This window comes from Oncorhynchus mykiss, chromosome 16 (assembly GCF_013265735.2).
Source record: "Oncorhynchus mykiss isolate Arlee chromosome 16, USDA_OmykA_1.1, whole genome shotgun sequence".
Taxonomy (NCBI): domain Eukaryota; kingdom Metazoa; phylum Chordata; class Actinopteri; order Salmoniformes; family Salmonidae; genus Oncorhynchus; species Oncorhynchus mykiss.
In genome coordinates, this window is record NC_048580.1 from 9069494 (window position 1) to 9091143 (window position 21650).

The 21650-nt window shown below is 42.6% G+C and overlaps 2 protein-coding genes across 2 annotated transcripts in view; both read right to left on the bottom strand.

The window, feature by feature from the left end:
- LOC110491317 (butyrophilin subfamily 1 member A1) overlaps positions 1 to 11791 on the bottom strand; it is a 25530-nt gene extending 13739 nt beyond the window's left edge. The window contains exon 1 of the mRNA XM_036946099.1: positions 10637 to 11791. The gene's annotated coding sequence lies outside the window, so the exon portion shown is untranslated. The remainder of the gene's footprint in view (positions 1 to 10636) is intronic.
- Positions 11792 to 15293: 3502 nt separating this feature from the next.
- Positions 15294 to 17641, bottom strand: LOC110491318 (histone H3.3A). The gene is made up of 4 exons (XM_021564682.2): positions 17486 to 17641; positions 16437 to 16570; positions 16158 to 16311; positions 15294 to 16037 (listed from the first exon to the last, which is right to left on the bottom strand). The coding sequence occupies exons 2-4, from the start codon at positions 16562 to 16564 to the stop codon at positions 15909 to 15911; spliced, it is 411 nt and encodes a 136-aa protein (XP_021420357.1). The 5' UTR covers positions 16565 to 16570; positions 17486 to 17641; the 3' UTR covers positions 15294 to 15908.
- Between the last annotated feature and the right edge of the window lie 4009 nt (positions 17642 to 21650).

Sequence of the window (21650 nt, forward strand, 5' to 3'; positions counted from 1 at the left end):
TGATACACAGCTTCAATACTATGGCACAGAGATACACAGCATCAATACTCTGGCACAGTGATACACAGCATCAGTACTCTGGCACAGTGAGCCACAGCATCAATACTCTGGCACAGTGAGCCACAGCATCAATACTCTGGCACAGTGATACACAGCATCAATACTCTGGCACAGTGATCCACAGCATCAATACTCTGGCACAGTGATACACAGCTTTATTAATTTGCTGGCACTCATTCCATCAGTGTTGGGCCTGAGTTATAACCCAATGGCAGCTCAAATCGATGAGGAGGCAGAATACGGAAATATGTGTGTGTGTGTGTGTGTGTGTGTATGTACACTGCACAACTTCTAAATCACTACATTGCAGTAGAGGTCCTCTGTGGCCTCATTAGGATGGCCTCACGTAAAACTGGCCTGGCTTGACACAGAGAGAAAGATACACAGAGAGCGAGAGACAGAGAGAGAAAGATACAGAGAGAGAGAGAGAGAGAGAGCGAGAGAGAGCGAGAGAAAGATACATAGAGAGCGAGAGACAGAGAGAGAAAGATACAGAGAGAGAGAGAGAGCGAGAGAGAGAGAGAAAGATAGAGAGAGAGAGAGAGAGCGAGAGAGAGAGAGAAAGATAGAGAGAGAGAGAGAGAGCGCGAGAGAGAGAGCAGGGGTGTGAGACGAAAACTGCAGAGTAATATGTTTTCAGGATGTGTGTGGGTCGATGCATCTTAATTATGGCCTTGGTGTCAGGCAGATATCCCAAGGAGATGTGAAGCTGCAGCTGAGAGTGTTTTCACAGCCCACTGAACGACCGTGTTGAATCAGCAGCACCCTCTTGTCCTGCACCCTGCAGCTAGTTTGATGTCGAAGAGGGATTTGCTGAACCTTTTCTGATGAAGGCAACAGCCGGAAAGGGCCACATATAATCATTAACTTTCCAAGGAGAACACGGTAGAATACCCATGCTGCTGGGTGTTTGGAAATGTTGACTAACAATGGATTTTCACGGCTACACTAAAACATTTTCTGTAAAACTTACTGGCAGTAATTGACCAGTAAGTTACTGTAATTTTACAGTACAGCTACTGTAATCCATTTTACAGTAATCCATTTTATGGTACCAACATTTTTAGTGTAATCTCATTTACAACATATTACTGGAATGACCCACGCAGCGGCATATTACCCAGTGTTCTTTGCAAGTTTTCATTTTTACATTTCCATTTTGGTCATTTAGCGGGCGCTCTTGTCCTCAGCAACTTACAGTCAGTCCATTCAACCAAGGTTGATAAAAAAAACGTGTCATAGCAAGTAAAATGTTACTGAAAATGTTACTGTAGTTAGGGATACATTGGTCTTCAAAATAATTGTAATTACAACAAGATATTTTATGATAAATCTCTGACCATCTCTGGATAGTGCCAATACAATACTGAGATATTCACGGTACTTTGATGCCAGAGCAATGAAACACAGTTTAAAGTGACAATTAAACTGTTAGAACATTATTTGTACAGTATTTTATTGTAATTACAAAGGATTAGAGCAAGCAGGTTAATTAATAGGTGTTTTATATCACTTGCACTTCTAGAGGCCTGAAGAAAGGCTTCCAAACTGGATGTGATTACAGGGCGAAACAGATCAAATGGACATGGGTAAATATTCAACCATTAAACAGTTTTAAAGGTCCTCAGCAGTCATTCTGAAAAGTACATTTTCTCTCATGGCTAACAACCAGGAAGTTTGAAAAGACAGACTGAGTGGGTGGGGACCTTATATTCATGAGCTTGACTTGACTGACAGCTCTTTGAAACGCCTCTATCAAGCAACATGGATGCAGTGAGCAGGGTTGCAGTAAAATCATCTCAAGCTAATTTGGTGACACACAAAGCAACTCAAACAACATTTAAATGACATCAATGATGTTTTTTTTAAGTATACGTCTCCTGTTTGGCATGGCTGTTGTGATGCAGTTCACCACAGCACTGACGGATGTGTTGACTTGACAACTTCGTCTGAGTTTTGAACGAACCTTCCCCCCCATTTTGGTCCATGCTGGCTGAAGACCAAGCTAGCCAGTAACTAGCTAAAACCAGACACAGTTTGCATGATGGCGTGTACGGAGATGGCAGCATCGCGACTACCTCTTAGGAAACTCTGCAGTATTTTGTTTGTTTAGGTACTATTTTTTTATGTTATTAGCTCAGGAACTGTTTTGTGTCACTATATACAGCCGGGAAGAACTATTGGATATTAGATATTAGAGCGGCGGTAACTCACCAGAACATCCAGCATTACGACCAGGATTACGACTTCCCTGGAGCAGATCCTTTGTCCACAGATCAATTGAACTTATTTCAGAGGCTGACGCAAAACAACACCGGTGAAGGAGAGGTACTCGGGGCGATCTTCTGGTCCAACTTAGGAAATGTGCACACCACCCACTGCTCCCGAGTATTTTACTCGCTCATGTCCAATCTCTGGATAATAAAGTTGATGAGCTCAAGGCGAGAGTTGCTTTTCAGTGAGACACCAGGGATTGTAACATTCTCTGCTTCACGGAAACATGGCTCTCTCGAGATATACTGTCTGACTCTGTAAAGCCAGTTGGGTTCTCAGTATGCCGACAGGAACAAACATCTCTCTGGGAAGCAGAAGGGTGGAGGTAGATGTTGTATGATTAATGACTTATGGAGTAACTGTGATAACATTCAGGAACTCAAGTCCTTCTGTTCACCCGAGCTACAATATCTCACAATCAAATGCCGACCGTACTATCTCCCGAGATCATTTTCGTCAATAATAGCCACAGCGGTCTATATCCCTCCTCAAGTCGATACCATGACATCCCTCAAAGAACTTCACTGGACTTTATGTAAACTGGAAACCACATATCCTGAGGCTGCATTTATTGTAGCTGGGGATTTTAACGAAGCAAATTTGAGGAAAAGGCTCACGAAATTCTATCAACATATTGATTGAGGTACTCGCACTGCTAAAACTCTTGACCATTGTTATACTACCTTCCAGAATACATATAAGGCCCTCCCCCGCCCTCCATTCAGCAAATCGGACCATGATTCCATCTTGCTCCTCCCCTCCTATAGGCAGAAACTCAAACAGGAAGCATCCGTGGTAAGGACTATTCAACGCTGGTCTGATAAATCGGAATCCACGCTTCAAGATTGTTTTGATCACGCAGACTGGGATATGTTCAGAGTAGCTTCAGAAAATAATATCGACACACAGTAAACACTGTGACTATTAAACCAGTCAGAAACCGTGGATAGATGGGAGCATTCGCGCAAAACTGAAAGCGCGAACCACCACATTTAACCAGGGCAAAAAGACTGGGAATATGGAAGAATACAAACGGTGTAGTTATTCCCTCCGCAAAGCAATCAAGCAGGCTAAACGTCAGTATAGGGACAAAGTGGAGTCCCAGTTCAACGGCTCAGACACAAGACGAATGTGGCAGGGTCTACAGACAATCACTGATTATAAAAGGAAAACCAGCCACGTCACAGACGTCTTGCTTCCCGGACAGGCTGAACACATTCTTCGCTCGCTTTGAGGATAATACAGTGCCACCGACATGGCCCGCTATCATGGACTGTGGGCTCTCCTTCAATGGAAACTTCAATGCTTTTTGTCAATTTGGCAATCTTTTCATTTCCGGTGACAACTTGTAGACTTGTTTACGTGTTGCTGTGCGTTTTGTTGCCAACCTTACTTTGCTACCTGACAACTTTACGTTTTTTACTTTTTAATTACCGTTTATATTTCTTGTTTTTCCCTCATTCAACTTTTTTTTTTTCATTCAACTTTTTCACTCCGGACGCTTTTTTATCTAGACGTGGTTCGTCAGGACCTCCAACAGACGAAGCTAAGTAGTAACATTAACATGATGCCTTCTAATTGCAGTCGCTGTACTCATAATATACAGGAGAACGATCAACTTACGGCGAGGATAGCTGTGTACAAGCCCAGCTGCAGACGCAATCATTAGGCAAGGGTAATTTCAGTGTAGGAAAGGATGAAACAGCGTCTGTGCCATCAGTAAGTACAGCTAGTAGTATAAACCCTCTCGCACGGTCCCCGCAGCCGGACAACCTTCTCATGGATTCTGGAGGGAAATGCTGTAGGAATGCTCAACCGGTGTCGCTCATCCAGCCGACAGAAACTTTAAACCGGTTTTCCCCATTAAGCAGCGAGTCAGAGTCAGAGGCCGAGCCTTCTCTGGTCTCTACTTCTTCCGTTACGGGGTCTGAGACGCCGAAGCATCCCGCCATTAGCTCTGACAAATTGAAAACCCTAGTCATTGGCGACTCCATTACCCGCAATATTAGACTTAAAACGAATCATCCAGCGATCATACACTGTTTACCAGGGGGCAGGGCTACCGACATTAAGGCTAATCTTAAGATGGTGCTGGCTAAAGCAAAAACTGGCGAGTGTAGAGAGTATAGAGATATTGTTATCCACGTCGGCACCAACGATGTTAGGATGAAACAGTCAGAGGTCACCAAGCGCAACATAGCTTCAGCGTGTAAACAGCTAGAACGATGTGTCGGCATCGAGTAATTGTCTCTGGCCCCCTCCCAGTTAGGGGGGGGTGATGAGCTCTACAGCAGAGTCTCACAACTCAATCGCTGGTTGAAAACTGTTTTCTGCCCCTCCCAAAAGATAGAATTTGTAGATAATTGGCCCTCTTTCTGGGACTCACCCACAAACAGGACCAAGCCTGGCCTGTTGAGGAGTGACGGACACCATCCTAGCTGGAGGGCTGCTCTCATCTTATCTACCAACATAGACAGGGCTCTAACTCCCCTAGCTCCACAATGAAATAGGGTGAGACTGTGTCTGTGCCTCGACCTAGGTTGGGCAAAACTAAACATGGCGGTGTTCGCCTTAACAATCTCACTAGAATAAAGACCTCCTCCATTCCTGCCATTATTGAAAGAGATTGTGATACCTCACATCTCAAAATAGGGATACTTAATGTTAGATCCCTCACTTCCAAGGCAGTTATAGTCAATGAACTAATCACAGATCATAATCTTGATGTGATTGGCCTGACTGAAACATGGCTTAAGGCTGATGAATTTACTGTGAAATGAGGCCTCACCTCCTGGTGACACTAGTGACCATATCCCCCGCGCATACCGCAAAGGCGGAGGTGTTGCATACTGGACCCTATTCCAACTAAACTACTGAAAGAGCTGCTTCCTGTGCCTGGCCCTCCTATGTTGAACATAATAAACGTCACTCTCTATCCACCGGATGTGTAGCAAACTCACTAAACGTGACATTAATAAAGCCTCTCTTGAAAAAGCCAAACCTTGACCCAGAAAATATAAAAAACTATATTGGCCTATATCGAATCTCCCATTCCTCTCAAATATTTTAGAAATGCTGTTGTGCAGCAACTCACTGCCTTCCTGAAGACAAACAATGTATACAAAATACTTCAGTCGGGTTTTAGACCCCATCATAGCACTGAGACTGCACTTGTGAAGGTGGTAAATTACATTTTAATGGCATCAGACCGAGGCTCTGCATCTGTCCTGCATCTGTCCTCGTGCTCCATCGATCACCACAATCTTTTGGAGAGATTGGAAACCCAAATCGGTCTACAAGTTCTGGCCTGGTTTAGATCTTATCTGTCGGAAAGATATCAGTTTGTCTCTGTGAATGGTTTGTCCTCTTACAAATCAACTGTACATTTCTGTGTTCCTCAAGGTTCTGTTTTAGGACCACTATTGTTTTCACAATATATTTTACCTCTTGGGGATGTCATTCGAAAACATAATGTTAACTTTCACTGCTATGCGGATGACACACAGCTGTACATTTCAATGAAACATGGTGAAGCCCCAAAATTGCCCTCGCTGGAAGCCTGTGTTTCAGACATAAGGAAGTGGATGGCTGCAAACGTTCTACTTTTAAACTGTGACAAAACAGAGATGCTTGTTCTAGTACCCAAGAAACAAAGAAATCTTCTGTTGAATTTGACAATTAATCTTGATGGTGGTACAGTCGTCTCAAATAAAACTGTGAAGGACCTCGGCGTTACTCTGGACCCTTCATCTCTCTTTTGACGAACATATCAAGACTGTTTCAAGGACAGCTTTTTTCCATTTACGTAACATTGCAAAAACCAGACATTTTCTGTCCAAAAATGATGCAGAAAAATTCATCCATGCTTTTGTTACTTCTAGGTAAGACTACTGCAATGTTCTACTTTCCGGCTACCCAGATAAAGCACTAAATAAACTTCAGTTAGTGCTAAATACGGCTGCTAGAATCCTGACTAGAACCAAAAAATGTGATCATATTACTCCAGTGCTAGCTTCCCTACACTGGCTTCGTGTTAAGGCAAGGGCTGATTTCAAGGTTTTACTGCTAACCTACAAAGCATTACATGGGCTTGCTCCTACCTATCTTTCCGATTTGGTCCTGCTGTACATACCTACAAGTACGCTACGGTCAAAAGACGCAGGCCTCCTAATTGTCCCTAGAATTTCGACGCAAACAGCTCGAGGAAGGGATTTCTCCTATAGAGCTCAATTTTTATGGAATGGTCTGCCTACCCAAGTGAGAGACACCGACTCGGTTGCAACCTTTAAGTCTTTATTGAAGACTCATCTCTTCAGTAGGTCATATGATTGAGTGTAGTGTGGCCCAGGAGTGTGAAGGTGAACGGAAAGGCACCTGGAGCAACGAACTGTCCTTGCTGTCTCTGCCTGGCCGTTTCCCCTCTCTCCACTCTGCCTCTAACCCTATTACAGGGGCTGAGTCACTGGCTTACTGGTGCTCTTCCATGTTGTCCCTAGGAGGGGTGCGTCACTTGAGTAGGTTGAGTCATTGACGTGGTCTTCCAGTCTTATCCGGTGTCCTGTGTGAATTTAAGTTTGCTCTCTCTAATTCTCTCTTTCTCTCTCTCAGATGACCTGAGCCCTAGGACCATGCCTCAGGGCTACCTGGGATGATGACTCCTTGTTGTCCCCAGTCCACCTGGCTGTGCTGCTGCACCAGTTTCAACTGTTCTGCCTGCGGCTATGGAACCCTGACTTGTTCCCTGTGATTACGGTCATTTCTGAACATTTGAACATCTTGGCCATGTTCTGTTATAATCTCCACCCGGCACAGCCAGAAGAGGACTGGCCAACACTCATAGCCTGGTTCCTCTCTAGGTTTCTTCCTAGGTTTTGGCCTTTCTAGGGAGTTTTTTATAGCCACTGTGCTTCTACACCTGCATTGTTTGCTGTTTTGAGTTTTAGGCTGGCTTTTTGTACAGCACTTTGATATATCAGCTGATTTAAGAAGGTCTATATAAATAAATTTGATTTGATTCTCCGTGACCGACGTGAGTAAGACATTTAAGCTGTTAACCCTCGCAGGGCTGCCGTCCCAGATGGTATCCCTAGCCGCGTCCTCAGAGCATGCACAGACCAGCTGACTGGTGTGTTTACATATATATTCCATCTCTCCGTATCCCAGTCTGTTCTCCCCACATGCTTCAAGATGGCCACCATTGTCCCTGTACCTAAGAAAGCAAAGGTAATTGAACTAAATGACTATTGCCCGTAGCACTCACCTCTGTCATCATGAAGTGCTTCGAGAGACTAGTCAAAGATCATATCACCTCCACCTTACCTGCCACCCTAGACCCACTCCAATTTGCTTACCGCCCCAACAGATCCACAGACGATGCAATCGCCACCACACTGAACACTACCCTGTCCCATCTGGACAAGAGGCATACCTACAGTTGAAGTCGGAAGTTTACATACACCTTAGCCAAATACATTTAAACTCAGTTTTTCACAATTCCTGACATTTAATCCTAGTTAAAATTCCCTGTCTAAGGTCAGTTAGGATCACCACTTTATTTTAAGAATGTGAAATGTCAGAATAATAGTAGAGAGAATGATTTATTTCAGCTTTCATTTCTTTCATCACATTTCTAATGGGTCAGAAGTTTACATGCACTCAATTAGTATTTGGTAGCGTTTCCATTAAATTGTTTAACTTGGGTCAATCGCTTCAGGTAGCCTTCCACAAGCTTCCCACAATTATTTGCGGGAATTTTGGCCCATTCCTCCTGACAGAGCTGGTGTAACTGAGTCAGGTTTGTAGGCCTCCTTGCTCGCACATGCTTGTTCAGTTCTGCCCACAAATTTTCTATGGGATTGAGGTCAGGACTTTGAGATGGCCGCTCCAATAACTTTACTTTTTTTGCCCTTAAGCCATTTTGCCACAACTTTAGAAGTATGCTTGGGGTCATTGTCCATTTGGAAGACCCATTTGCGACCAAGCTTTAACTTCCTGACTGATGTCTTGAGATGTTGCTTCAATATATCCACATACTTTTCCCGCCTCATGATGCCATCTACTTTGTGCACCAGTCTCTCCTGCAGCAAAGCACCCCCACAACATGATGCTGCCACCCACGGTTGGGATGGTGTTCTTCGGCTTGCAAGCCTTCCCCTTTTTCCTCCAAACATAAAGATGGTCATTATGGCCAAACAGTTATATTTTTTGTTTCATCAGACCAGAGGACATTTCTTCAAAAAGTCCAATCTTTGTACCCATTGTACAGTTGCAAACCGTAGTCTGGCTTTTTTAGGACGGCTTTTTTATGGCGGTTTTGGAGCAGTGGCTTCTTCCGTGCTGAGTGGCCTTTCAGGTTGTCGATATAGGACTCGTTTTACTGTGGATATAGATACTTTTGTACCTGTTTCCTCCAGCATCTTCACAAGGTCTTTTGCTGTTGTTCGGGGATTGATTTGCACTTTTTGCACCAAAGTACGTTCATCTCAAGGAGACAGAACGCATCTCCTTCCTGAGCGGTATGATGGCTGCGTGGTCCCATGGTGTTTATATTTGCATACTATTGTTTGTACAGATTAACGTGGTACCTTCAGGAGTTTGGAAATTGCTCCCAGGGATGAACCAGACTTGTGGAGGTCTACAATTTTCTTTCTGAGGTCTTGGCTGATTTCTTTTGATTTTCCCATGATGTCAATCATAGAGGCACTGAGTTTGAAGGTAGGCCTTGAAATACATCCACAGGTACACCTCCAATTGACTCAAATTATGTCAAATAGCCTATCAGAAGCTTCTAAAGCCATGACATCATTTTCTGGAATTTTCCAAGCTGTTTAAAGGCACAGTCAACTTAGTGTATGTAAACTTCTGACCCACTGGAATTGTGATACAGTAAATTATAAGTGAAATATTCTGTCTGTCAACAATTGTTTTGAAAAATTACTTGTGTCATGAACAAAGTAGATGTCCTAACCGACTTTCTAAATCTATAGTTTGTTAAGAAATTTGTGGAGTGGTTGAAAAACTTGTTTCAATGAAGTGTATGCATTCGTAGTCACAGGCGCAACAAATTTAACTTCTTACAAGGAATGCCTTAAAATATGTTAATGAGACAGAGACTCTTTCCCCATTCACAACATTTTCCCACAATGCACCCACAATGCTTCTGTCATTAGGAGCAGAACGCATGCCCTTGATGGTGGGAATGGCTTGTCTCCTTGTTGTACGTCATTTATCCGCTGGTTTTTATATCCATTCATCCTGATCCATTACACCTCATAGCACAACAAACTGCTTAATACTATTTTAGAAATATACTTATCTTTATTCAAACATACAACATTATGTAAAAGTATCATAAAAGTACCATAAAGTCTAAAAATGTTGAATTACCCACAATCCTCTAAAAACAGAGCCACGTGTCAATATTAAATATTAATAACTTGCAAAAAAACAAGTTATTAATATTTAAGTGGTACGTGGCTCTGCAAGAAACGTCATAATTCTATATCAGTACAACACAAATAAATCAAGAAGAAATGTCTGACTACTACCTTATTATTTTAAACAAATACGTAAAACATAATTAGAATCAAGTAAGAACCACTTATTTAATCCACGTTAGATCGACTTTAAAATATTAATCATAACTTGCAAAAACTCACCTTTAGATGAGCAGAACACAAATAAGTTATATTTACTCAGTAGCCTAATATTTGTTAACAGTACTCGACATTAAATTATAAATCTTATTGAAATCTGAGTTAGTACCACTTATGATTTGAGTTCTACTGACTGTCCGAGTTTGAGTAGCCACTACTCAATTTCTCTAATGAGTTAGACAGTTATTTCCCATGCATAACATCACATTGATTCGCAATAGGCTGTAATTATGTAGCCTATACAATGACACATTTTCACATTTCAAGACAACTGTTTTCGGGTGGTTTATTGCGCTAAAACACGAATACATTCTTCACATAAAATGGTGCATCTCCACTAATGTAAAACGGCAGAGCAGAAATCAACCCCTCCCCCTGAGCACCCGGAGACACAAGTTAACACGATTTCGCTTTCGGGTGGTTTATTGAGCCCAAACATGAATAAATTAATTACATAAGTTGGTGCATCTCCACTGTTGCTACTCAAACATATCGGACAGTCAGCAGAAGACAACCGCTCCTCCTGAGCGCACTGAATAAACACAAGTAAACACAATTTCACGTTGAGTGCGCAGTATACAGAATGCATAGGAAATAGGAAAACCTTTGAGATCAATAGCCACATTGAATGCAGCAGAAAGACTTACCTAAGGAATCCACGGGGAAGATAATAGCTAGTCCACTATTTTGATCAGAAAACCACGTTTTTGTTCTCCTTAGGTGTGACTAGCTAGTTTACTCTACACCTCACTATCCCTTATACATACATGCGACCAGGTTCCATCTGCTGCAACTGGATTGAGTCACTGAGCACCCCGTTGTCCGAATCAAAGTTCGGACGTTTCCGACAAGTTGACGAATAGCCTGAGGAAATAGTTGGACATCTCACGCGTTAAAAATCATGCACTTTTTATCCAAAAAGAGGTCGCCAGAGTATTGCATCTCATTTATAGCGCGTCATATAATTTGAGACCACGATTAAATTACACAAACGATGTAGCAGTTGTGTGCAACGTGAACCAGGCTATTCTGAAACAGAGTAGGCTAGCTACTATGTTTCGGAGTGGAAATGTATGAATTGCAGCACTAACATCTCAAGTCTAACCTCCCTAAAATGTGTAGCCTAGTTGGACATGGTTATCTAGTTTTACCGCTCTTTAACAGCCCTAAGGAAAGCGTGCGTCAGTCGTTTTAGACATGCGGAAGTGTGTGGGGGCTATGATGCACTGTTACATGACGGGCGGCTCTCTGTGTTCCTAGCTGGGAAATAATTATTCATCCGAAAGATCTGCCTCTCGGGACCCTTTTGGACATCCGGTGAATGAACAGTGGGTGAAGATTATGTTATGATCGTTTGGGGACGCACAGTTGGGAATAGGCTGAGCGAGAGCTGATAGTATCTACAAAATAGATTTACTCAGGCTTTATTAGCCATAATCGTTTGAGATACACTACTTGTCTTGGACGGTTCAGGTTACGCGGATGTGTTGCTTAATGCCAACATGTCATTAAGGATTCAACAACTTTCACACAAAAAAAAAAAAGAGTGCGGTTTTGAAACTGCAGTTAAAGTGCAGTAACTGCAGTCGACTTTAGTATTTTGGACGCAGTAATTGCATAAATTATACTCATATATATATACACACACACACAATACATTATTCTGCCACTCTAATGAATACTCAGGGAGAAAAAGGTGAAGATTCACTCGCAGAGCGCGGAAGGTGTTAATTTCGCAGAAGGCAGGAAACAAAACTAGGACCGACGGCTATAACTGGTTCTCACAAACGAGCTAGGAAAAGGCTTAGTAGAGTCAAAATGAACAATACCTCACAAAGGCACAAACAGAATGAACTGAACTAAATAAGGAGCTGATGAGACCAGGTGAGTAACTAACACAGGTGAAATCAATGAACAAAAATGAAAGACTACTAATGAAAGGGCTACGTTCAGGAACATAAAGAAACAGGGCTACGTTCAAGAACACAACGAAACAGAACACAAGGTTGACTAAGAAAAAAAATACAGCCACAGTGTCTTTGAAATGACGGCTATTGTCAGTGAAACGTTATATCAGAAGGATCCACTGTATAACAGATTTTGAAGCATCACTTTCAGCTTTGACTTTTGCAACCTCTAAGCCTCCTGTGTGTCTCTTTTCACCTCTATTTGATTCTAATCTATCACTCAATCACCTGACGCAATCTAGTGCAAAAATACAAATAAACAAAGGGAGGGGATGTTTTCAGGTTGCCAAGTGGGTGAAGGTTATGTTCGTTTGGGGACCCAAACGTGTGGGAAAGGTTCCTTCGTCAAGTACCACGAGATGCCATATTTTGTCCATGTATTGGGCACATAATAAGTATTTTATTGTATCCATATATCTGCCTAATATGATTCAAACATTGTGCACATATCTACCCAATGTGGCATGTGTAATGTGTGCGCACCCTTATATTGTATTGTGTGTGCATATGTGCTCATCCACTATGCATCCTGAACCTTCAGACAGAGAAGGGGACCGAACGTAACAGACGTCAACAATCACCTCTCCTCCTGCTGTGAACTAACTGATTCTTAGAAAGCGCCTGCAAGCTGACTTCAGGTCATCAGTTGGACGGTGTATCGTCCGACATATTGTTGCGGCTGGCTTTCGGGGTCAATCGAGCAGTGTGGCTTGGCAGGGACGTTTTTCACAGGACGCATGTCCCATCGTTGCAAATCCCCTACGGACTCGGGAGAGGTCGAGAACCATACGAAACACGACCCTGCCAAGCCACACTGCTTTTTGACACACTGCTCGCTTAACTCGGAATCCAGACGCACCAATGTGTCGGAGGAAACACCATCCAACGTCAGCTTGCAGACGCCCAGCCCGCCACAAGGAGTCACTAGAGCGCGATGGGACAAGGAAATCCTGGTCGGCCAAACCCTCCCCTAACCCGGACGACGCTGGGCCAATTGTACGCCGCCTCATGGTTCTCCCGGTCACGGCCGGCTGTGACAAAGCCTGGGATCGCACCCGGGGCTGTAGTGACGCCGTAAGCACTGCGATGCAGTGCCTTAGACCGCTGCGCCACTCAGGAGGCCCTAGCCTGCAGACATTCTAACTAGTTTGTGTGTCTCCCTCTGAGTCAGTCCTTGGTCTAGTACACAGGGACTACTGGTCTGATACACAGGGACTACTGGTCTGGTACACAGGGACTACTGGTCCGGTACACAGGGACTACAGGTCCGATACACAGGGACTACAGGTCCGATACACAGGGACTACTGGTCCGGTACACAGGGACTACTGGTCTGATACACAGGGACTACTGGTCTGGTACACAGGGACTACTGGCAATGTTTCATGCAACTCCTTCAGCACACCTGCGGCAGTTAAACCACCAACAGCACATTTAGAGATTGTAGAAAATAACACTACTAACCCCTCTGTCTTGTGTCCCTCCCTGGTGTGTGTGAGGAAGGGAGAGAAAGAGGTGTGTGTGTGCATCCATGCGTGTTTGTGACCAGTATCATGTTGGTAAAATGCAGAAAACACACCTGTGTTGTGGCTGGCCATTGAACAGCCCTAAGCCTGCAGGAAGCTGTTGACATCTTCAGGGACCAAGACAATATCTCCTCAGGCTAGCCCTCATCAAACACCTGTTACACACACATAGTACTGGAGGCCTGTTCTCTGTCACTCATATTGGCTCTAATACACTGTTACATTACAATTTTGATGTATTTTATGTTAGGTAATTTGACCACATAAAATCTTGGATATTGTATATATATTATAGTATATAATTTACTTGTTTTACCTGTTTCTATTTTCCAGCCATACAATCCAGCTTATTCGCTTCCTGGGAATTTGTGGATGAGGCTTTTCTCCCTGACTCTTGTTTTCACGAAATGGTTGGTGTTGGCAATTGGTGTTAGTGTGAGAAAATCATTTACCACATTCAGCTCATAGAGTGTCCAACAATCATGATAACGGAGTCAAATATCCTTCCTCTCAAGTCCCTACTCATGGTCCTTTCAGAAAGGGACTTCAGACTGGATATGGAGGTCCTTTCTTCCCTCTGATTAACGCAGTCGGAAAGCATGAGTACCTACAGTCTGTTTAGACTTTTGGCATAGGAAAATGTAGGCATGTGAGAGAAAAAAACATTAGTTCTCAAAACAAAATGTCACTCCTCACATCAGCAAAAACCTATACCTCTAGAGATTTAAAAAATGTCTGCCTTTTCACTTGAGAACTGCAGTTCTGGATGAGAGCTGGCTTCTCCCGGTAACATTTAAATGAGCCCAATCTCAGAACTGTGTATGACTTCCCTTCCTCATTTTTAGTCTGTGTCTTCCAGGTGTATTGGTTGTGTTTGATGCTATACCCCGTTAGCTAGGGATGGTGCTCAGGTCAGTGGTAGCATTTGTATCCAACCTGGACTCAGTGGTAGACGTAACATAAACATATTTTAAGGCGTCCCGTGTTGAAGATTAGGTGACAGATTGTTGCCTGCCGTTACCTGGGGGCTTCCCATCAGGAAGTCCAGTTGCAGAGGGAGGTGTTTAGGACCAGTGTCCTTAGCGATGAGCTTTGTGCGCACAATGGTGAACACTGAGCTGTAGTCTGTTAACAGCATTCATTAGGGTCCTTTCATCCAGGTGGGAAAGGGCAGTGTGTAGCGCAATTCAGATTGCATCATCTTTGGGTCTGGTCAGGCAGTATGTGAATTTTAATGAGTCTAGAGTTTCTGGGCTTTGAGCCACTGCCAGCCTTTCAAAGCTACTTAGTGCTCGCGCTGTAATTATTTAGGCAAGTTACCATCGTCATGATGGGCAGCAATGACGGATACTGAGCCGGCAAAAGTCTATTCCCATTGGCGGAGAGCAGTTAGAGAGTGCAGAGTGGCTGTTTGAGATGCCACAGAAACATGACAGGATCCTGCCATGTGGTGCTCAGAGCTAGCATGGAGTCAAACGGCATTGTACACTGACCATTTAATAGCTCTGGTATTTTTAGTTCCTAGTGCATTGAGGCCAAGAAAATGTAATTTCAGGATGGGAAGGGCTTTCAATTTTAAGCACACTTAATCCTGGTTTTCCCCTTCTACTTTTTAAGCTCAGTGGTGCATGACAAACTGGATGCATGAACTTTAAAATGTTGAGAAATTCACATTACAGGAAGTTACCCCACAGAACAGCAATTTGTCTTCCAAGTATAGCTAATAGAATTAAGATGTGGTACCTTAAAAAAAAAAAAAAAAACTTTCCTGTAAAAGCACCTAGTAGATGATGAAAACCACCAAACAAGCATTTACTTGTAAACACATTTAATAGAAAGACAATGTGACACTCATAAATATTAAATGTAGCTGCCAAGGTTTGTTGCATGTTGGAAAAATAACATTGTAAAAAACAGTCCAGAATATACACAGTCTTGGTCATCCTCCTGGCCATCCCTGACAGTGTCAGGAGGAGTAACTGCATAGACAATCCACCCGACACCATTATGGAGTGCTAGGAGTGAACTGTTGTGCAAGACATGCTGGCAGACTGCTGAGACAAAGGGTGGAAATAGATGAGACCCTGACACACCACCCCAGAAGCTGACCCAACCACAAACACTCTGTCATCTAGAGTATGTATTACTGTCACCCTAAATGAGCCAGTTAACATGTGAAGCCACCTGACTGAAGTCAGGGTGACAGTCATGTAAATCGTTCTATCCTCTAAGATAAAAACAAGCCTCATTTGCAATTGAAGGCAAGCCGATCGTCCTATCTGCACACTAACCATATCTGATCGTTACCTCATTCTAAAATACATTACAAAAAGAAAAACCAAGAAATAACAATGTTTTTAAAATTCACAAAATGGTTAAGTGAGATAAATAGAATTGTGTGTCTAGAGCAGGAGGTCAAGTACCATTTAGGCCCTCTCTCCCCTTATCCTGCGGGCCAGCTGGATGTCTTTGGGCATAATGGTGACACGCTTGGCGTGGATGGCGCACAGGTTGGTATCCTCAAACAGACCCACCAGGTACGCTTCGCTCGCCTCCTGGTGGAGAGAAGAGCAAAGTGGGGACAAGTCAAGGGATTTATAAAATAAAGAGTTCCTGTTCACTCCATCCATTAGCCTTCAGACTATAGTGTGGTACCAGCAGTCTGGGGATTTTACCTGAAGGGCACCAATGGCAGCACTCTGGAAACGCAGGTCCGTCTTGAAGTCCTGCGCGATTTCTCTCACCAGACGCTGGAAAGGCAGCTTGCGGATCAGCAGCTCAGTAGACTTCTGATAACGACGGATCTCCCTCAGAGCCACTGTTCCTGGCCTGGGAAACAAAACAGTAAAACGTTAAGTATTCATGCTATAACTAGACCTGTTAGTGACACTTCTTTCAGGTTACATCTATGTAAACAAACATGTTGGGAAAACAGGTTGAACTGCTCTAAGTACCTGTAACGATGGGGCTTCTTCACTCCTCCGGTGGATGGCGCACTTTTCCTGGCCGCCTTTGTGGCGAGCTGCTTCCTTGGCGCCTTTCCTCCGGTGGACTTACGGGCGGTCTGCTTGGTACGAGCCATTTCTCACTAGGAGAAAAAACAATACACAAGTCAGTCCGAAAGTGATTTGAAATGCCTTCAAAGTGAGACATTACATTGTCGATCGCTGTCGATGGGACAAGGCTGCTAAAAAAAATGAAGCAACATTTTCTACAAAACAGAAAAGCTTAGACGTTGAAGCCAACTGTTACCCCCACATATATTTTGATTGTCTATCATTGCAATACCTGAAACAATTTAGCGTCCTTTATAACAATCGTTACCGTTTCAATATTCCCCTCCCCCACCGCGAACGTAAAGGCACCGCTGGGAGGCGCTTGGTCGGTTCCAGTCGCGCTGGATTATGAGCACCGCCTTGCAGCCTGCTGCCTCGGCCCAGTTGCCAACATAGCAGACATTGTACTGCAGTCTTTGTTCGTTTGAGCGGGGCACGAAAACAGCATACATCGAAAGAATAAAACTTATCGTGAATATTGTGCTAACGACAGTTTGTCCACTTGTCCTTAAGCACCGTGGAGGAGAAAAGCCCAAATCAGAAGGAAATAAACAAAACAATTTAAATTTGAAGGAAAATTGATATTTGCTACAACTTCTGACCGACGACTGACCTAGCGTTAGCACTACGGCTAACGTTAGCGAGAAACAAACATCGAAACCCCACGCTGTTTTGAGTCAAAGCCGGAAAGTCAAGGTAGAGTGAAAGCTGCTAATTAAAACACGGCGAAAAAGGTGGCATAGTACAACTAGGCTATACATATCCGTAGAGGTATTTAGTTAGCTACCGTTAGCAGGCAGCCATATCACGGTAGGGATTGCTATTGTTCTAGATATATTTAACCGGTACAGACAACTCATTTGAGAGGTCAACCGATTACTATTTTAACTCTTTGTGAATGGAAAAAAACCGCTATCAAAGAAGAAAAAAAGGCAAAAGTTACTCACCGTATGGTAACTGTTGGATTATTCCAAAACTTTAACAGGTAAACCAGCAGACCCTAACTCCTCTTCTTTGAGACACACAACGCGATTAATGGAAAACGGCGATGAATCAATTTTTATACTTTCTCATGACGTCAACTAACCGATTTCTAAAACCGGTTGGTTGAGAAGGAGAAACTCGTAAGACCATTGGTTAAAAAGTCCATCAAACTGGCTCACTCATTGGTTAACAAAATCAAACATCCCATTGGTTATTTTCTGTCCTCTGTATCCAATCAGAGCGACCGAAATATTATCGCGAAATACTTGGGTTGAAAATATTGCAGAAAATATATAAACATTGTTGTTTCAACAAAATGCTCTTCTGAAACATGTTCTCAACATGTTCTAACAATTCTGTGACTTGAAGGACATCCTAGTTAGAGTGCAATGATTGTTTTTCCATGGTATCATGATCATATTGCTCGTGAATGACCAGGATTGTTGTTGTATCAATTAGATTACTCTGTATAATCAATTCGTTTATAAGACTAAACGTGCAATTCAATTGGAATGCAGAGTATCAGACAGTGAGTGTCGATATGGCCATGGCTGTCTGAGTAGATCGTGAATGCTGTCTGGCCGAGAAGACATGACTGCAATAAAATATATGTTTTTTCCCCCTCGACCTTCGAACGACATTTGTACAGTCATTTCTCCCTAATATAATTTTCACTTGGATGTCTGTATGTTGTTCACAACATTGTGGTTTTCTGTTCTCAAATTCTCTGTTTAGAAATTTTATTTTAGGAATGTTTTGTAACAGTTTATGACCACACACGGGAAAAGCCTGTAATGTTGTTATTTTTGTTTGCACAGAGCAGCACACATTTCGTATGTTTGGATCAGAAGTACAACGTTATGTATTCTCCATAGAATAAAGACACTGGTTTCATATTAAAATGATATTTCGGACTACTCCACACACTGCAGCTTCAAAGCAAATGGGACAAGACATTATTGAACTACATATTCCATAGCTCTTAGCAAACCCCATCATTTGACTGTCAAAGATCTGTATAACTAACCCAAGATAGATCACAGCCTTTCGTTTCCAATGGGAACAAATTAGGGCAGTAACTCAATTCGCCCTTGTACTCCTAAACAACACTTTTTCTTAAAAAAAAAACTTTGGCAAAGGGTAAAATCTAGTAAATTCACTCTGTTTGTAACAGATTCTAGTTTTGTGAACCTAAAACTGAATTGACATCAAAATGTTTTATCAATTAGAAAATTAGAATAATGTCGGCCAAAATCCATCTCACTCCATAGTCGTGTCCCTTGAGCTTCGGGTGAGTGAACATTTCTGGGGTTCCATTATCTTTGTCCATAGATGATATAAAATAAAATGTAGATTGGGGCATAGTGGTTGAAGCCAAACGACTGTTCACTAAGAATGAGGGGCAGACTAGTGAAAGCCTGTCAGTACTATTAAGAGAAGATTTTACTGAAGAAAGTACAGATGGGCTTCCTACGTTTCACAGTTTGAGTGTAAGTCCCACCTCCAATTAAAGTGTTTTAAATGCCAAAGAATGGAACATGTAGCGGCTCTGTGCGAAGGAAAGAAAAGATGTGCCAAGTCTGGAGGGGCACAGGATTACGGTGAATGTGGGAACAATGTCAAGGTTAATTGTTGTAATTGTGGGGGGAACACAGAGCAGCATTTGGTGGATGCCAGGTACATAAAGAGGCTAGAGAGGCCCAACGGTATAAAATCACTCATAACATCTCTTATGCAGAGGCTGCACGGCAGATTGGTGGAACTATTAGGCAGAATGATGGGTTACAGGGTTACTCCTGGAATAAGTGGACCTACTGTAGGAAATGTTGTTTATGTTGGTCCAGACACGGATTCGAGACCTGTTCAGAAATCTTGTTCTCACAAATGTGTTGTGTCAAAGGGGCACCTTAATAGTTAATCAGATTTACTTTATAGCCTTCATTGGACAGGTTATCAACCTGATTTTGTTTGTGGAAAGAAGAACAGCCAAGTTGAAGGTCATTGTGGAAGCAACAACAGAGTTTTGATGGACTTTTACTGTTGCCAAGACTGTTGAAATGTTGACTCCAAATAATACCAATGATGGAATGTCTCAATAGGATGATAATTAGAGTTAAGGTTTTTGTTATCCTTCATAGGAATGCCAGAAGCCTTATTGCTAACAGTCAGGCGTTTAAGAAATATGTATTTGATTTAGAGATCAAACCTGACGTGATATGTGCTCAAGAAACATGACTTATACCACATCTTGATTGTATTATTCCTGGTTATCAGATCTGATAGATCAACTGAACAGGGTGGTGGTTGTGCTACGTTCCTAAGGGAAGGTCTTGTATATCGTAATATACCTGTCCCATCTGAATATGAACGTGTGATGGTGGAAGTCTACAGTGCAGGTAGTAATATTAAGGTACAACATTTTTACAACCCGTGTCAACTATCCGTAGCGATGTTTGATGAAATATCAGGAGAAATAGGCTCTAGAGCGATATGGTGTGGTGACTTTAATACACGTAATAGTTTATGGGGAAGCTAATGGTTCTATTGTTGAAGATATGATGAAAACAAGAGCATTCGTATGTCTTCACGATGGATGTGGTACAAGAGTTGATGTTCGAGGGATTACATCCTGCCTGGACCTCACAACTGGCCTCTAACTCTATTGCATCTACAGGTGAATGGAATGGAATGATTATACTGTTGGAAGTGATCATTTCCTGATTTGGTGTCCTGTGAACTTTGATGTTACTATTCCAGATATTCCAGACATTGTGAAGATGGTGATTTCATTAAGCAAACTGGGAAAAGTTTGGTGATCATTGCTTCAAGTCTGTTGGAGAGTTGTCTTCTAGTGAGGCCGGGTTGATGTGCAGTATATGTGCTGCCTCTGCGACCTCTCTGAGTTGTGAGTGCTGAGAATTTATATGAATTTATATGTACCAGTGAGTGAAGTAAGTAAGAAAACGGAAGGTGGTTCCTTGGTAGACTGAAGAGTGCACTTGCAGCTATCCTGGAAAGATATAGGGCTTACAGAGTGTAGGAATATGACTCCTGAGAATCTAGATTTTCAAAAGAAGAGGTCTTTAGTGCATAGGGTCATTAAGTCTGTCACGAGAAATTCATGGAGACAGTTCTGCTCTACAATAGGCAGGGCTACTGAGCTGGGGAGGGGGGGGGGGGGGGGGGTGTATGGTCTATGTTGAAGAAGATGACTGGAAGTAGCAGGTCCTCTCGAATTCCAGATTTGGTTGTGGGTCAAAAAATGTCTGTAACTGAAGAAGAAAAAGCTGACTTGTTGGGGAAGACATTTGCTAGGTTACATAGCAACTTTGGATGAAGAACACAAGCAGCGCAGGTGTGGAGATTTTAAATACTCATGTTAGTGTGTATAAGAAAGGGATACTGTTGACTCTTCTTTGGATGCTGTTTTTACCATACATGAGATGCGTTTAGCCTTAATAGGGTGTGGATATACAGCCCCAGGTCATGATCACTTGTGCTATGTAATGTTTAAGCATCAACATGATGAGGTCATGCATGTTCTCCTGAGATTATTTAACAAGATTTGGAGTGAGGGGGTTATACCTTCTGGTTGGTAACGTGCAGTAATATGACCTTATGTTAAGCCTGGTAAAGGACCCTTCATGGTGCTGATAGTTATAGACCAATAGCACTGACCTTTAACTTGTGTAAACTGATGGAAAATATGACAATAAATAGATTTGTCATGTTTCCTGGAACATAGAGGTTTATTGGGTCAATGTCAAAGTGGATTCCGTAAAGGTAGAGCTACTTTGGATGCATTAGAAAAGGTGAGCAATGAGGTTGAAAAAACTCTGGTCATGAAAGAAGTAATGACTACTGTCTTTATTATGGAACAACGGCAGCGAGTAGGCTTCACAGGCTGGACAGAATCCAGTGTAGCGCTATAAAGGATATGCATTGGTGCATTCAAATCAACATCTGTATGTGCCTTACTAGTGGAGGCAGGTGAGATTCCCTTGGATATATGGCGTAAAAAAAAAAGGTCATTAGCTTATTGAGTTAGGTTGAAAGGCTTGAGCCTCACACTGCTACTGTTCTAGATGACTGCTAGTAGACAAGGCAGTGGTTTTGGTTGGACAGTTG

Bases quoted from the DNA above. Each gene is read 5' to 3' on its own strand.
- LOC110491318 (XM_021564682.2), bottom strand. From the start codon at position 16,564: ATGGCTCGTACCAAGCAGACCGCCCGTAAGTCCACCGGAGGAAAGGCG. The intron at 16,312-16,436 runs GTACTTAGAGCA...TTTGTTTCCCAG, and splicing joins AAGAAGCCCCATCGTTACAG to GCCAGGAACAGTGGCTCTGA. The intron at 16,038-16,157 runs GTAAAATCCCCA...TCTCTCCACCAG, and splicing joins CTGCCATTGGTGCCCTTCAG to GAGGCGAGCGAAGCGTACCT.